A 15443-nucleotide genomic window follows, 5' to 3' on the forward strand; every position below is an offset into this window, starting at 1 on the left:
ATCCAGCTATCGCGAAACAGTGGCCTCGTTGTTTCAAGGTTTTCAAGCCCGCTTTGCCTCCCGTCCTCGCGAGTCGTGTCAAACCAACGCAGGTGGCGAAGCACCAGCAATGCGACTGCTCTTATCATCCAGGTTTGTTGGCAGTTGGCACCCACGTTAGGGCTGAGAAAAGGGGGGCAGGCATGGCCTAACTCGACCGGCTTAGCGGCTATGACTCGAGCGCGGCCATCTCGCGGCGTAAGATTTCAGCAATTGCGGAGGTGGCGCCAAACAAAGATAGATTGATTCTAATCTAAGACTCTTAGATATCTAGCGAGGCATGAGAGCAGAACAAAGCAGAACAATGGTGAATTGTTGAAGCTCGAAAAAAGGTTTCAAGGATTCAAAGAGATGAGTTCAAGCCATCACGTGACGAGCTAGGTAGATGAGATTAGTCAACTATTTGCCTGACGGCCTTGTGCTCTCCCACTCCTCTTTATCTTCTCCTTCTTTGAATTCATTCATGCTGTGCCATCATGACATCCGAGGCATAAGACTCGATTACCGGAGATCTGTAGGATGGGCTCCGACTTTCAGAGCAGCCCAGTCATCAGTGGCATGACCACTCTTCCGACACAGTGACTAGAGTCACTGGACAGTGTCTAAGCTGCCTTGCATTCATCATCAACGGCCGACTAGCGAGCCTCAGACTAGATGTAGGCCAAGGAAGAAAGATATCTGTGCAACTAGAGCCTCCATCAAATGTCTATGGTCTAGGTTCTCACGAATACGCTCCATATGATCCATGAAACTCTTCAGCAATGGGCCGCGGTTTAAAAACCACTTCCGGCCTCAATGAGCTATAGAGCTCATTGAGGTCAGGATATGGAAAGTGTTCATTTCCACCAGGGCTGGCCTACTTCTGGATTTCTTCTGTTGCGCCTGGCGAACAATATGCACTGTGCCTTCTTTTCTTTTCCGGAACATCGTGCGTCCAGCAACCTCATGTAAGACGACTTTTCTCATGCTACGGTATATCTCTTCATCGATCAGTGGCATTGGCATCATGAATCCTGTTCTGAGCTTTGCTTTGACGGTGGCCTTATTTATCTTCAATCCAGCATGCGGAGCCCCAGATGTCCCCCAGTTCAAAGTCTCGGCTGCTCTTCCTTGATAGCGCTGACCACCGGCAATGGCCTAATCTCGTTCGATAGCAACTCAACTCGCCCGTTGCAAATTCATATTCATGGACCAAATTCGAACATATTCTGTATGTTGACCAGCCCATCGGGACCGGATTCTTGACTGCAAGCGAGCCCTACCCGGCCACTGACAACAACATTGTGACCATCCACTTTAACAACTGGCTTCAATCATTCTTCGCTCTTTTCCCTCATCTTCAGGCGAAGTAGGTGCATCTTCTAGAAGAGTTGTCGGCTGGCATATGCATGCCGTCCTTTGCCTCCATCATTGTCGACAACCAGGACTCGTTTCCCATTGACTTCCGGTATATGCCCTTTGGAGATGGAACAATTGGCAAGGGAGCCGCCATGGCGTCAGTCACGATTGTAAGGTTCTTGAAGTTGTAGCAGTCCGTTACTCGATTGCCTGACGATATCTTGGCTGCTTTCAAAGAGGCAAGTGAGACATGTGGCTTTGATGACATTTAGAACAAGCAGCACAATTCCTCCTAAAGGCACCATTCATATGCCTGAAGGTATAGAGGGCTTGAACTCTAAGCATCGGCGCTGGCTCAGTGATATAATTGATAGAACCTGTAGCACCAATCCGACCACTGCCGAAGAGATACAGACAGCAATGCATTCCTTTTGCTATGGACCATGTGCAACCTTCTCCACGGCATGGGACTACATGGTTACTAGACAACGAGCCGTGCGACTTTGACATCTACGACATTAGCCATGACTGTCGCACAATCGACCACTTCAGCCTTGTCACTCAGTACTTCAGCCGTAGCGACCTCCAAATGGCGCTGAATGTGCTTCAGCCTCATCTCCAACTCCTCATCCAACAACTAGCCCTACCAGTGGCGGCCCTCCAGCACCGTCACTATACCCACACTGTAACGACTAGCGAGACTGTGCTCAACGCGCTTGGCAGCGGCCAACCCCCACAGCCCCCGTTTACTCTATCCTCCGGGACTTAATCGCATCACACAACATCTCCCTCCACCTCTACTCCGGCGAGTACGACATGCTGATCAACCACTACGGCGCGGAGCTCACCTTGCAAAACATGACGTGGAACGGCGCTCAAGGCTTCTCCCCTTCAATAAACCGTGCTTTTTATTCGGACGACGCCGCGCCGGCGCTTTCCGCCTCACATGCCCGCGGAGTTAGCAGCAACGGTGCGCACAAACACAACAACAAAAGTCCATTACCAGAAGCCGGGAACTGGGTTTCCGACCGCGGTGTAACGTACCACCGGTTCAAGGGTGCGGGTCAGTGTTCTCCTCCACGTGAGATGTTTGCTTATATGCGGGACGTCGTTGTGGCCGGTACGGTGTAGAGGCTAGCACGGAGGCAGGCGGCTTTCTTACTAGTCAGTAGTAGTCCGTCTGTATGGAGCAAACTCACTTTTCTGGCCGTTTGCTATCGTACTTTTGTCCTTTTTTCCCTCTTCCTGCTGCTGCTGTATCCAGTTGCAACTTACCCGCACACGCCGCATTGCATGTACGTACATGGCAGGGATGAGACGAACTCGAACTCGGTCTCGACTCGAGAATTCTTGCAAGCCGACTGGAGGATTTAAGAATGGACGGCTGTGAGGCGAGACTCCTGGCTTCCCACTAGGTGATTCACTCCGTGACTTCATTTCCATGAGATCCTCTCTGGTTTTTGCTGTTTGTTTCGTTTATCATCCAATGCATTCCGTACATATGATAGTACATTTGACTTGAACAAGAACATAAGGTGAACATGCTAATCAAAAGTAAGTAAACATACAAAAAAATCTTAATACATGCCCCGAACAGTCCGAATATACTGCCTAACCTCTTACGCCATGCACATTTAACATTCCTTTTGCACACCGTCCTGAGACTCCACCCGATGTCGCAATCAAAAAAAGACTTAGAGAATCAAAGCAAGCAAATAAAACACGGTCCATGCCGCTAGTGCTCGTACGTAAATGTACAAATACACATGTTCATAGTTCACGAGCCCTCAAATAACAAGGAAAAATGGCAAATTTGTATGGTCTAGCCAGGTCTATCACAGCCACTTCTACAGAGTAAATAGATTAGACTAGCGGGAAGGACCCGATAAGCATAAGCGCCCAGTAGTGGACTAGTGGTGTCCTGGTGTTCCGCGGATCTACCTGAAAGACGAGAAGCGAAAGCACGAGGACCGTGCGTCTGCGCTCACTCTAATCGGGAAATATGTTTTATGCAGGACTCCGAGTGCGGTGCTTAGGATTAGGAGCTGGAGAGGGCCTGGCCTGTCTTCGACTCTTCGGTGCTGCCAAAGGCAGCCCTACTCCCAATACAGCGGGTCGATGGACAAAGTACGGAGAATTTCGGGTTGTGCTCACATCCCTCTCTTCCCACCCACTCTCTGACGAGGGAAAATTGAGGTTGAGGAGGGCACATGCGAAGATGATCCCGACTGCGTAACGGCTAAGCCACGGAAAGCGCGGGGTTGGCGTTACACATGAGCGGGTCATCGTCGTGAGAAGAACGGTGCCTGGTTTGGCATTGACAGCAAGGAGTCGGCTCGCTGGAAGACGTCACCCTCGAAGAACTTGTCGCTGTATGCACTTGCGGGTGTGGAAGGTACGGTCGCCTGTGCTGCTGGCCCAAGAGCAGCGCTAAGGGGCGTTGCCGGAAGGGCAATAGAAGGCGAAAGACTTGTGTTGAGCTGATGGTGATGTTGGTGATGATGATGATGATGCTGCTGCTGCTGATGATGTGAACTTTGAGACGGCAAAGGGGGCCCGTATATGGCCGGAGGAGCATTCCCGGGGGCCATGTCTGCAAGATATGACCATGGAGAAGCCTCAATCAAGCGACCTGCTTCTCTGCTAGACTTTTGGACCGGTCGAAGGATCACGATCACTTCAGATGGGAGTAGATGCATGCTCCGCACTTCGCGCATATCCGTTACTAACTCGACAAAAGACTGCATAAAGGCTTTGCAGAGTTGCCAAAACTCGCGCTGGTTTCGCATCCCGCCGCCTGGCTCCTTGATTTTCATATTGGACAGACGAAGCCCGAGAGCTTCGGATACCTCCAAGCATACTCGGCAGCGGCGAATGAGATTGTTCCAGAGCATTTGAATGTCTTCAAATTCTCGATTCTGCTCCGCGACCTCAAGGTTTCTTGTGAAGTGGCGGCGGGCAACAGGTAATGCTTGAAGAGCAGCTGTATATGCAGCGGTGAGCTGATAGAAGATCTTTTCGAAGATTCGCTCCTCTTCTATCTCGTCTAAGCCCGTCAAGGGGTTGATTCTAGGTACGACCGAGGTGGGCATTGGGGGGAACGACTCGCCTGACCGAGGGGTAGCAAGAGACGAAGGTATAGAGGTATTGATATGATTTGACCGACTGCTTGACCGGCTTCGCGCCCCATAGCTAAACGGAGTCGAAGCAAAGCCCGGAGAGCTAACGGCGGACTGGAATGTCGCTGAGGCTGGTAATGGCCCATTCATGCCGATTTGTGGATGTAGAATTGTTGTATCGCTACGGAGCCGACGGGTCGAGAACGACGGCTCTCTACCACGCGTTGGGGTAACAGTTGGACCATGGAACCTGTCAGAGTCCGCGGACTCTCTGCTGATCTCAGGAACTGGGGGTCTTGCGGTAGGCTTCGGTCGAGACCCAACGGGCACTTCCAAGCAAGCACAAGCGTTGCGAAGCTCAACCACGCTACCGAATATCATAAGCATCAGCGAACGAATATAGCGCGAGTCGCCGTTGGCAACGATTCTGTCAAGACTGTTGCGTAGCTGGGTTCCAACATGAGAATACGCCATGATACACGTCTCGCATTCCCTTTTGACCGCCTCATATGAGGCTCGCATGGGCTCTGCATCGTCTGCCCGTGACTTTTCTGCAATTTCAAGAGCTTCGTTAAGTCTATCCACATGCGTAGAAGCATTATAGAAGACAATTTCGAGGCTGTTTCGACGGTGGTCATCCCGTTTTATGACATTGATCAGCGCATAGACATGAGACTGGACTTGGAAAAGGGCGAAGAGAATTCCTTTAGCACTTCTTATAATAGGGTCACCAGTTTCCCATTCGCCCTTGTGCTCTGGCAGGCTCGACATCCGATTCACGAATCCATCTCTGGGTCTCCTGCGCTCCCTTGGACTGCTAGGACTAGATGAATTGCTGATGGATGGCCTTGTCCGAAGGATAGAGCCATAACTGAGTCCACGGAGATGGCTATTTCGGTACGGTCGCATCTCATCCAACGTGCCCAAGTCGGTATTTTTCCGACTGACGACTCCCATGCGCTTAGATCGTGTGGCAAAGGAGGCTTGTATAATGCCCTCGCTATTGCTTCGGTTCCGCTCGTTAGCCCCCGGGATGGGTCCGGGTCGCTGGAGGCCATGCAAGGCACCGCCATGTCCAGAAGCAATGCGGTAATGGGACTTGAGGGGAATGGGAGGCGGCCGGGTTAATGACGGGGACTTGGGATCAGTGCTGTCGCCGGTGCTCGGGATAACTGGGAAGCGACTGCTCACCCCCCTTTTGACAGGCTTCGGAGTGTCCAAGACTCCGTCACTATGCGGTCAAAATCAGCTCAAGTCTCAAACCAGCTAAAGTTGCTAAGTATACCTTTCGTTGCTTTTTTCAAAGTCGTTAGGGGTAGCAGGCTGCCGCGTCTTGAGATATCTTTTTAATTCAGCTGTTAAAGCAACTTCCTTCTCGTTATCACTCATTGTCGAAGACGCAATCTCAAGCTCAGATGTTTCTATTGCTTTGCGGAGCGGATGTCGCAGAGGATTTCCGGCTACTTTGAGGATCTGAAGTTTGTTCATATCTGACACACCAAGTGGTAGGTCGTCAAGACGGTTCTGCATCACCGACAGGACTCGGAGAGATGTCAACTTTTTAATTTCTTCCGGAAGTTGGCTTATCTTGTTGCGGCTCAAATCCAATATCTCGAGTAGTGGCAGTTTAATCACCTGAACGAATGTCAGAAAGCTTAAGATAAGAGATCGAGCAAACAGGACGTACTCCTCTAGGAAATTCACGGAAGTTGTTGGCTCTGACATTAAGATAACGAAGATGAGCGCACTCTGCAAACCGGTAGGGTATATGCACCAGCTGATTGTTCGATAACGAGAGTCTACGGCGGGGTCAGCTTCATGTTAGAAGAAGTTTCAATGATTTCTATGCGACTGAGGCTCGGGAGGCGCTGTTTTGCTGCATACCGTTCCACTTCATCCTTGATAGCATCCACAACGGGCTCCGGGATGCGACTAATGTTTGAGTGACCCAAATCGATGGTCAACTTCGGCTTGACCACATCACCAACTGCCTCACTTCCTGCCAAGGAGCGTTTCGTTTCTTGAATCCCATTCTCTACCGCTCGGCGCGCAAGCTGGATTGTTTCCTCCGGGGTAAGCGGTTCACGCGACTTTGCAGATTTGTTGCTTCTATCCCCGATAGACTCGTTGACCAATGTGGCTTCATCCTCACTCTTGGTTGACCCTTCAGTATTAGATGACGATGAAGATGAGGGCGCCGCTGATTCCGGGTTATGTCGACTGGCATCTTCCTCTTCGAGATCTCGGTATGAGTGAGGCATTCTCAGAGTATCCTCCGGGCGAACCATGGTAGAAATCATGGTGAAATGGAAGAGAGCGGCGGCGATTCATCCACTCAACGCATGCATTCAGTCTTGACCCCTCGGACAATCAATCAAACAGCCTGGAGATCTCCGCAGCGAATGTCTGGGCCGGAACCGAGCATGTTCGACAACGGAGTATTGGGATACTAGCAATAACCCCGGACGAGAGAGCGTAAGGATAGAGAAGAGCGAGAAATCGAGAGCAGCGTAGACGAACGAAGGATCGAGTTTGTTCAAAGCGCGAAACAAAGCCGGGGCCGAGACCGTCCGTTGTGTTGGACAAACTTGGAATAGACCGTGGCTCGTCTGACTTGATCGGTGGGGAGCAAAGGGGTATAAAATATAGTAATCGGACAGTTGCAGACTGAGACGAAAACTGACAGGCTGTATATGTCGAAGACTTGGGAGTCCCTGCGTGTGGTTCTCAACCGCGATGGGTCTGTCTCATAGGGTAGGAACGGTCTAGGCGGTTAGCGAGATACTGCCTGGATTTGCGGCCTCGTCTGAAAGACGAAAGATGATATAAATAGCATTAAACCTGAGCAATACCGCTGCAAAGACCATGTGTTCCTGTGCCCGCAAAATTAGGCGGGACAAATTGAGGTTGAGGTTGAGGTGAAACGGCCGGAGAACCCCAAGTTCGTGTCTCCGATGTTCGCGTCTCCGATGATAACAGCGACTGGCCTGGTCATACAGTCCAACAAAGCCCAATTTGATACACTTCAGAATGGATCTTGGTTGATCTTGTTCTTAAATATAATAATTTAAGTTGTTATATTTTCAGGTTTTTTTTGCGCATTCTAAATGGATATCGAAACAAATGCAGCTCCCCATCACGTAAATCGACTCGCCGGGAGGTGTACAAGAGCGGAAAAGACAAGCAAACAGAGTGCAGTAATATACATGAGCCATAATATAAACTACTTCCTCCCAGTCCAGAGCCGACTGGAGAAACCAACCCAATCAAGGGAGGCTCTCGCGTGCACCATGAGGACCGTCCTCTGCTAACGCAGAGTCGACAATCTGTGCTTCCGTCTTCGCCCATGACTTCCAGGCCTCGAACTGCTGGTTCTCAAGTTCCATGCCAATCTCCAGGCGAGTAGGCCCGAAGACCGCACCTGTAGCCTCCGCCTCCTCGGCAGCTACTCGACGCTCAATGTCTTCTTGTAGACGGAGTCGGTAGAATTCGCGGCGCGCGATGTCGTAAGCACGACTCTCTGTCATGTTGGGAATGTTATGCAGGAGCCACAACTGTCGTTGTACGACACTAGGATATTGGATGTTAGCCACCAGTACCGATAACCTAGCTAGGAGGATATCTCCAGGGGACCAATACGTACCTCTCGCCATCCAGCTTCTTGCCCGGCTGCTGCATCCTGCTCCAGTCATAGTTCTCAAAGTCCTTTCCAGAAACCTCAACAAGAATTCTAGGTCTTGCCAGTTCCCAAGGATGGTCACTGAAGAACTTTTTGCGCAGGTGATCCTCCTCGTACTTGATCTCAACGGGCAAAAACATGCGGCTGGCTTTCTTTGGCTTCACGCGCTTCTGTTGGACCGAAAACACGGCCGAAGGCCGTGAGTTTCCCGGCAAGGTCTTCAGGCGTTGCCGTACAAGTTGGTGCTGCTGAGGTCGGTCGCGCACGAGAATCTGGGCAGGGGGAATATCGCCAACAATATCAGCCCATTGAGGGACAGAACCTTTCTTCCCAGCGGCGAATGAGTCGATTGCGGTTTTCCGCACGCGGAGTGCTGTGAGGTTGAATTTCCCCATCGTCAATAGGCGGCAGCTGCTATGCTGTGGTGGGTGACGCTAGCGAGGATCGTAAGCGGCGATTGAATGACTATTAGCAATTCTCCGGGAGAGCGGCTTCGTGCAGTGAGCTCCGGAGGTGAAGCAAGGTTGAATGATCGCTTGTTGGAGGAGCCGTGTTCGACGAGGAGCTGGCGGCTTGATGAGGAAAAGATGGATTGGCAATGGACGGCTCCGATTGGCCCGAGCGCAGACTCCGCTCCGTCCAGAAAAGCGCATCTGCTCAAATATTGAACCCAGACAGCGACCAAGAGGACTCAACTGCAATTCCACGCTGAGAACACCTGTGTCTCTTTGCGCCGCCCTTGAATACTCAATTTTACGTCCTCCTCCACTCTCTGCTCAATATACAAGTCTCTCCAGACTTATTTGGGTTATGCATGGCTGAATCGAGACCACAATGTCTGCCATCCCATGCCTCAGCCCAATAAGTCCCAGAGCCCACCACACCTGCGATCACTACCTGCGCAGGGATCGAGTAGGGGCTTACCCTCCGACCCTGAGCCTATGCGTCATCAGGCATCTTTCCTCTCAAATGCTTCCGTCCGGCGAATCGGCTCCTCTCCTCGTGCCCGACCGGTCGCGACGTCTGTAGCGGACATATTTATCCGCTCCTTGGTGGTAGCTGGCTACTGTCACGAACACTCCCCTCGAAGCAGGGGGATTAGCACAACATCAGCGAAGACCTCGTGGGGATCCGCGGGGAACAGGGCCTTGGGGAGAGGCCGCAGGCTGGCTCCGGCCAAACATCTACCGAAGTTTATAAACCGAATTGAAAGCTTTGGATTACGCCGACCAAAGACACAAAGGATCTTTACTTCCACGGTCGCACAGCGGGTGGAAGTTCCTGATTCCGAAGATAATCGGATAAACGATTCATCGACACCGCAATCTTCGCACGCGACACCCGTCAACTATGCGAGACTAAACCGTCCGAGCGATCCCAATTCTGCGTCACGGCGGCTACAGCACGAACATACGAGTCTTGAACCATCACCTCACAACATTGCTTCTCACGAGGATCGGAAGCATGTTACAAGTCGCGCCACAGACCACGAAGTGAGCAACGAGGAAAACCCCGTTCGACTTGCAGACAGGACCGAAAGCTACAAGAGCGCTGCAAAAAGACTATACCATGATACAGCCGAGGTCTTTAAGGAATTGCTGGGAGATAAAGGATGGGAAGAGGCAACTCTTGCTGCTGCCGCTTTCGACCCATTTCCACCGAGATTCGATAACTCGCAAAGCTCTGTGAATTTTAGCACTGTCCGACAATTTGAGGAACACATTGCAGACAAATCAAAGTCGAATCATTTCCTATTCTCGCTTTACAGGGAACTTCCGTCTCCCGGGGTGAAGCATCTCTCACGGCGCTCTCGCGGGCTGCTTCTGCGTAGGTTCGCCAATCCACCGGATTGCCGTTGGATCGATTCCCGACGTTATCTAGCTCTGGTGGAAGATATGTTGGCTGCAAACTATTCGATGTCACGGTCGCTTTGGTCCTCTGCTATCTATCTAGCAGGTCGATCCTCAGGCAACGCGGTTACTAAAGGTGGCTTGATACGGGCAATCGGTGTATGGAATCAGATGGAGCATTTAGCGGGAATTCGATCAGACAGCGCGGTTTTCACGATTTTATTCACTACAGCGATCAAAGCAGGCCAATACTCAGTCGCCGAGCGCTTCGTCGAAGAAATGGCGAAGAGGAAGATACAGTTTGATCGCATGGGAAAGATCAGCAATATATTCTATCGGGGAGTAATTGGGGACGCTGATGGCGTCTGTCGGGCTTTTGATGAGTATATTAATACCGGAGAGCTTGTTGACACCGCGGTGATGAACTGTCTTATGACCTCCCTTCTCAATGCTGGTGAACCTGGGTCCGCGATGCAAGTATACCAGCGCCTATTGCAGACTCGATCCGAGACGCGAATTGCGCGACAAGGTCTCACGGCAGATCTGGTCGCTTACCGGAAATTCTCCAAGAAGACCGGTCGTGTTTTTCAGGCGTCAGCGTCTCTGAAAAGCAAACTCCCACAACATCACAGTGCCCTTCAAGAAGCCCTTCCGACAGGCCCCGATACGCGAACTTTTCATATACTTTTGGCTCATCATGCGCACAAATCTGGGGATTTGAATGCGTTCGAATCGGTCCTAATGGATATGGAAAAGACCTTTGCTGTACCGCCACGCGGCCTGATCTTTCTGCTGCTTTTCGAAGGGTTTGCCCGCCATGGCCGACGCAACAGAGGCTGGACGGTGGCAAAACTGCGAATGGTTTGGCGAGCCTATCTCCGGGATCTCTATGAGTCCAAGATTAGAACCCAGCACCAATCATTTGCTTTGCCGCCAAATTATGTCTGGCATAACCCGTTGAGAGACGATGGCACTGCAACCCCCAGTGTGTTGATGAGCAGTTCCACTGAGCTATATATGCCCTTGCCTTTCGCTACAACGGAGGCATCTCAAGGGCAAGAAGAACACCAACCAAGTGTGTATGGGCAAGAAGAACGCCAATCAAGTGTATATGGGCAAGAAGAACGCCAATCAAGTGTATATGGGCAAGAAGAACCCCAACCAAGTATATATGGGGATGATGACCTATATAGACCGGATTTGGATGTTGATTTCTACCTACAGACAGGCCCAGCCCAGCCACGCCCACGCGAAGAAGAAACCGTCAAATGGCTGGAGTACCGAATTGAGAACGGAGTTTTTTTAGGCCGTCGAATGATCATCATCATCCTACGTGCATTTGGCGCCTGCTGCGGGCCCGACGATATCATGGAGGTCTGGCTTCGCATGGAGGGTGTATGGCAGCCTGAGAAACGTAGGGGACTGGATGTACTGGCCGTCAAGGAGGAACTGGAGTACCAAATGAACAGGGCCCGTCGCCGTGTGGATTTTGGGAAGGAATAACATCTGTGTACATTATAGGCTTGCCGTCGAGCCTCATCCGTGCGGACACATCTTGCTGTCCCAGGATAACTTGTATTTTAGCGATGTAATATATTTGGCATTATTAGACATAAAATACGCTTCGAATCCTCTGGCGCTGCACTGCAAATCGATTAAGCTCACGTGACACCGCGTATGCATCGCGTTGGCATCGCGTTGGCATCGCGTTGAAGAGTGTTGGGCAACCACGGTTCATAGTGGACCTTCCTCATTCCTCGCTCACTTCTATATTCGCTCAGTTTACCTCGAATTGATGATCGGATCCTCTATTAGGTACGATCTATCGCGGTTCGATTGCGTCTACCGCAGAGATATCCAACAAGTCCCTTCGAACTTGCATAGCTGTGCGTTGCATCTGTAAACATGCTGAAGTGATGTTGCACAACACTCTGCACCGCCGGAAGGTTGATCTAGATTTCTACCTTCACCGTGTGTTTCAGAAGAAGTCATTCCGGTAAGCCTCTCTATAGCCCACACTGGCGTGGCTCTGAAGCTGATCGAACTTCAGTCCCCTTCAGCGAGAAGTGATCACCGCCGTGGTTGAGGGCCACGATGTTTTTCTCCAGGCCTCGACCTCCTTCGGAAAGAGCTTATGCTACCAGCTACCGGCCATGACTACTCATGGAGGTTGGTGTTATTCCTTTGACAGATAGCTCAATCTCGAACCAGCACTAAACCCTTTAAATAGTGACTGTGGTTGTATGCCCTCTGCTGTCTTTGATGGTGAGTTCAGATCAAGTGCTTCAATGGTCCCTCGTTTCTGTATATTCTTGACTGCCGAAACGAGTTGACGCTTTTCTAGACTGATCAAGTCAACGCACTTCAAGCATTGGGTGTTCCGGTAGCCACCATAAATTCCACAATTCCCTTGGCTGAAAGACGATTGATAGTTGAAGACCTTTTGTCGGGACACCCTAGAATACGACTTCTCTATGTCACCCCCGAGTCTTGCCAAAATAACACACTCCGACGGAGTTTGCAAATAATGCATAGCCAACGAGAGCTTGTGCGCATTGCCATTGATGAAGCCCACTGTATCAGTGAATGGGGCCATGATTTTCGTCCAGCATACAAGGATCTCTCCTGGTTCAGGGATTTTCTAACAAACCCACCAGTGCCGATCAGTGCCCTTACAGCGACAGCCACTCCGCGGGTTTGTGAGGACATCATCAGCATGCTGGGCCTAAACTCATCCCAACTTAAACTCTTCAGCACTCCCTCGGCCCGGCCCAACATTCATTACGAAATTCGGTTCATGCAAGAGTTCGCTCCAGATCCTTCCGAACCGGAGGCGTTTCAAGTCCATGACCTTGTCTCATGGCTTCAGTCTATCCAAGGCCGGCGCGAGGCTCGATTAGGTATTGACGCGGCTTCGAAAGTGCCCCCAATATCCGGCATAGTCTACGTAGCTACTCGAGCAGCAGCAGAGAGACTTGCAAACGTCTTACGTCAATGCGATAACCGCATCCGCGCAGTGGCATATCACGCCGGTCTCGCCGCGGCCGACAGGGCCAGGGTTCAAAATGAATGGATCATGCCCCAGAAACAACTACAGCAACAGGAACATCAAGCAAAGCTGCCAAGCTTCTACATCATCGTCGCAACAACCGCGTTTGGCATGGGTATCGACAACCCGGAAGTTCGGTTCGTTGTCCATTGGAGTCCTCCACGCACATTCGAAGGCTTCGTTCAGGAATCCGGGCGTGCAGGCCGCGACGGCCGCGCTGCAGCGTCAATAGTATATTATAGCCCCCAAGAAAGAGAGCGCGTTCTGAACCACTTACGTCGGGACATTGAAAATGCGAACAATAGCTCAGGTGGTCGAAATGCAGGCCTCAACCGAGAGAAAGTATTGCGCCTGACAAATCTTTACGCGCGCAAGCAGAGCTTTGAAAAAGTAGTACAGTATTGTGAGACTACTACACGCTGCCGGCATGAAGTCATCAAGGAGTTCTTTGGTGATCTCGAATTGGAGAAAATGGGCTCGCAGATCCCAAAAGACGAAATTGAATCTTCTGATGGTAACAGCTTCCCAAGCGTCGCCATGCCCTTATCTCCTTGCAACTATGCCTGCGATTTCTGCAAAGAGGGTACGGACGGGCTGAACGCGCGCAAAGCGAAAATGGCGTCTGAAGAGGAGCTCAATAACTTTGCTCAAGCGGGCTGGCTTGACGCGATGTTTCCGCTGGATCGGATGTTTCCTGAACTGGCGCGCTGAAACGGTTAAGAATTATAGGAGGTGTCTTGTCAACATTTCCACTCCACCTTGTTTATTGTTTGCATTACGTACGGGTTAGGCTAAGGAGCCAAGGCTTGGAATCAGGCGTCATAACAGGCTTACTGGACGACGGACCTTTGTCAGGAATAGAATATTTTACACTGGACCTGATAGATCATCAGCGTTTTCAGATGAACTCTTGCAAAGAGGAAAGCCACTTTGCAATGCCATATAATGTTCTGCACAACTACCTTTCCCTTTTTTCAGGTCACCGACCAATTAGTTGTGGCTGATTGTAGAATACAAACTGCAAAGCTTGATTAAGCCTTACAAGGCTCATCTAAAAACGTTCGAATATCGAGGGAATAAATTCGGCGAGCATGAACCACGTGTTCAACGATTTCAATATCCAAGACGGCTGGCTTCAGTAAACGATGATCAGAGCCCTGGAGGTGGTGGAACCTATGACAGACAAGGTTAGTTGGTGGTTAGACAAAGCAAGAGGGGATATACATACGGCGCTGTAGCTGCCGCCGGGAGGAGGTGGTGGGGGAGACCCTGACCCCGGGGGAGGTGGCGGGGGGGCCTCAGATGCTGGAGGAGGAGGGGGAGGAGCAGGGCTCTGCGACTGCGACTGCTGCTGCTGCTGCTGCGCAGCTTGCTGATAATATTGGTAGTAGGCAACGTAGTTCTGGTACCCACCGTAGGCGGCATACGGGTCGGATCCGTAATACTGGGCGTACTGCGCACTGTAGTCCGCGGCGCTTGTTGCTCCGGGAGTTCCTTGGCCTGATGGGCTAGCTGTCGCGGGGGCAGGCGATTGCTGGTGTTGGTGCTGGCTTCCGTAGCCGCCGCCGTAGCCTACTCCGTAGTTGTCGTGACGGCTCCCGCGATTCCCTCCATAGCCGCCGCCGTAGCCACCGTGCTGATGTGGGTTTTCTTTATGTTCCTGGTACTTTTCGCGAACATTGTTCAGTAAGTCCTCGCATAGCGCTTTTGCGCGCTGGACATCGTTGGCGTCGGGGCCACTATAAGATTGTCAGTTTTGGGGTTCAATTAAATTTGAGACGATACTCACGCAACGTGCAGATACATAGCATCGTCACTTTCCCTGCCGGTGCTTGGCTCCATGAAGCCGGACCCACGACCTTTGATTTGAACCTTGCATCTCGTCTGCTGCTGAATGTGCTTCACGTACATGCCGCCTTGTCCGACGACTTGCGCACGAAGGTTGAACCCAGGAATTGGTTCCAGGCCGACGGGAATCTTTTCCTCGGGCCATTTGCGCTATGGACTGTTAGCAAATTAACGATTTAATGGAATGATGAGCGTACGCGACCGAACTCATCCCGCTCAACTTCCGGTTCACGGCGGCGGAATCGTCGTTCATCCACTAGATTGGGTAACTCTTTCTTCATGAGATCATCAATCAATTCAACGGCCTTTTCAAGTCCTTCTTTGGACGTGCTCGTCACGTGGAGGTACAACGGTGGGTTCTGCAGACCAGTAACACTAGTTAGACGGCAGCAGTAATATAGAAGTGTTAGGGCTCACGTACCGCTGCGGTGGCCATGCTTTTGTCGGGATAGTAGTTTCCTCGCGTGGTAACATCTTGAAAGTAAATTTATGAGCTTCCTTCTTGAGTCAAAAAATTGGTA

At 51.1% G+C, this 15443-nt stretch overlaps 5 protein-coding genes across 5 annotated transcripts; 2 read left to right on the forward strand and 3 right to left on the reverse strand.

The window, feature by feature from the left end:
* Window positions 1–3659: 3659 nt before the first annotated feature.
* On the reverse strand, window positions 3660–6796 carry DSM5745_11561 (uncharacterized protein; the record flags this gene model as incomplete). Its single annotated transcript, XM_026753577.1, has 4 exons — window positions 3660–5727; window positions 5782–6131; window positions 6184–6295; window positions 6381–6796. 4 exons carry the CDS (start codon window positions 6794–6796, stop codon window positions 3660–3662), a joined length of 2946 nt encoding a protein of 981 aa, XP_026597848.1.
* Window positions 6797–7762: 966 nt separating this feature from the next.
* Window positions 7763–8570, reverse strand: DSM5745_11562 (mitochondrial 37S ribosomal protein mS23; the record flags this gene model as incomplete). Its single annotated transcript, XM_026753578.1, has 2 exons — window positions 7763–8066; window positions 8140–8570. 2 exons carry the CDS (start codon window positions 8568–8570, stop codon window positions 7763–7765), a joined length of 735 nt encoding a protein of 244 aa, XP_026597849.1.
* A 453-nt stretch (window positions 8571–9023) lies between these two features.
* On the forward strand, window positions 9024–11528 carry DSM5745_11563 (pentatricopeptide repeat protein; the record flags this gene model as incomplete). The annotated part of the gene is made up of 1 exon (XM_026753579.1): window positions 9024–11528. The coding sequence occupies one exon, from the start codon at window positions 9024–9026 to the stop codon at window positions 11526–11528; it is 2505 nt and encodes an 834-aa protein (XP_026597850.1).
* A 413-nt stretch (window positions 11529–11941) lies between these two features.
* On the forward strand, window positions 11942–13785 carry DSM5745_11564 (putative RecQ family helicase RecQ; the record flags this gene model as incomplete). Its single annotated transcript, XM_026753580.1, has 4 exons — window positions 11942–12021; window positions 12076–12194; window positions 12256–12290; window positions 12370–13785. The coding sequence occupies 4 exons, from the start codon at window positions 11942–11944 to the stop codon at window positions 13783–13785; spliced, it is 1650 nt and encodes a 549-aa protein (XP_026597851.1).
* A 438-nt stretch (window positions 13786–14223) lies between these two features.
* On the reverse strand, window positions 14224–15396 carry DSM5745_11565 (KH domain-containing protein; the record flags this gene model as incomplete). The annotated part of the gene is made up of 5 exons (XM_026753581.1): window positions 14224–14247; window positions 14303–14813; window positions 14864–15072; window positions 15120–15297; window positions 15344–15396. The coding sequence occupies 5 exons, from the start codon at window positions 15394–15396 to the stop codon at window positions 14224–14226; spliced, it is 975 nt and encodes a 324-aa protein (XP_026597852.1).
* Window positions 15397–15443: the final 47 nt, after the last annotated feature.

This window comes from Aspergillus mulundensis (genome assembly GCF_003369625.1).
Source record: "Aspergillus mulundensis strain DSM 5745 chromosome Unknown scaffold_31, whole genome shotgun sequence".
NCBI lineage: Eukaryota > Fungi > Ascomycota > Eurotiomycetes > Eurotiales > Aspergillaceae > Aspergillus > Aspergillus mulundensis.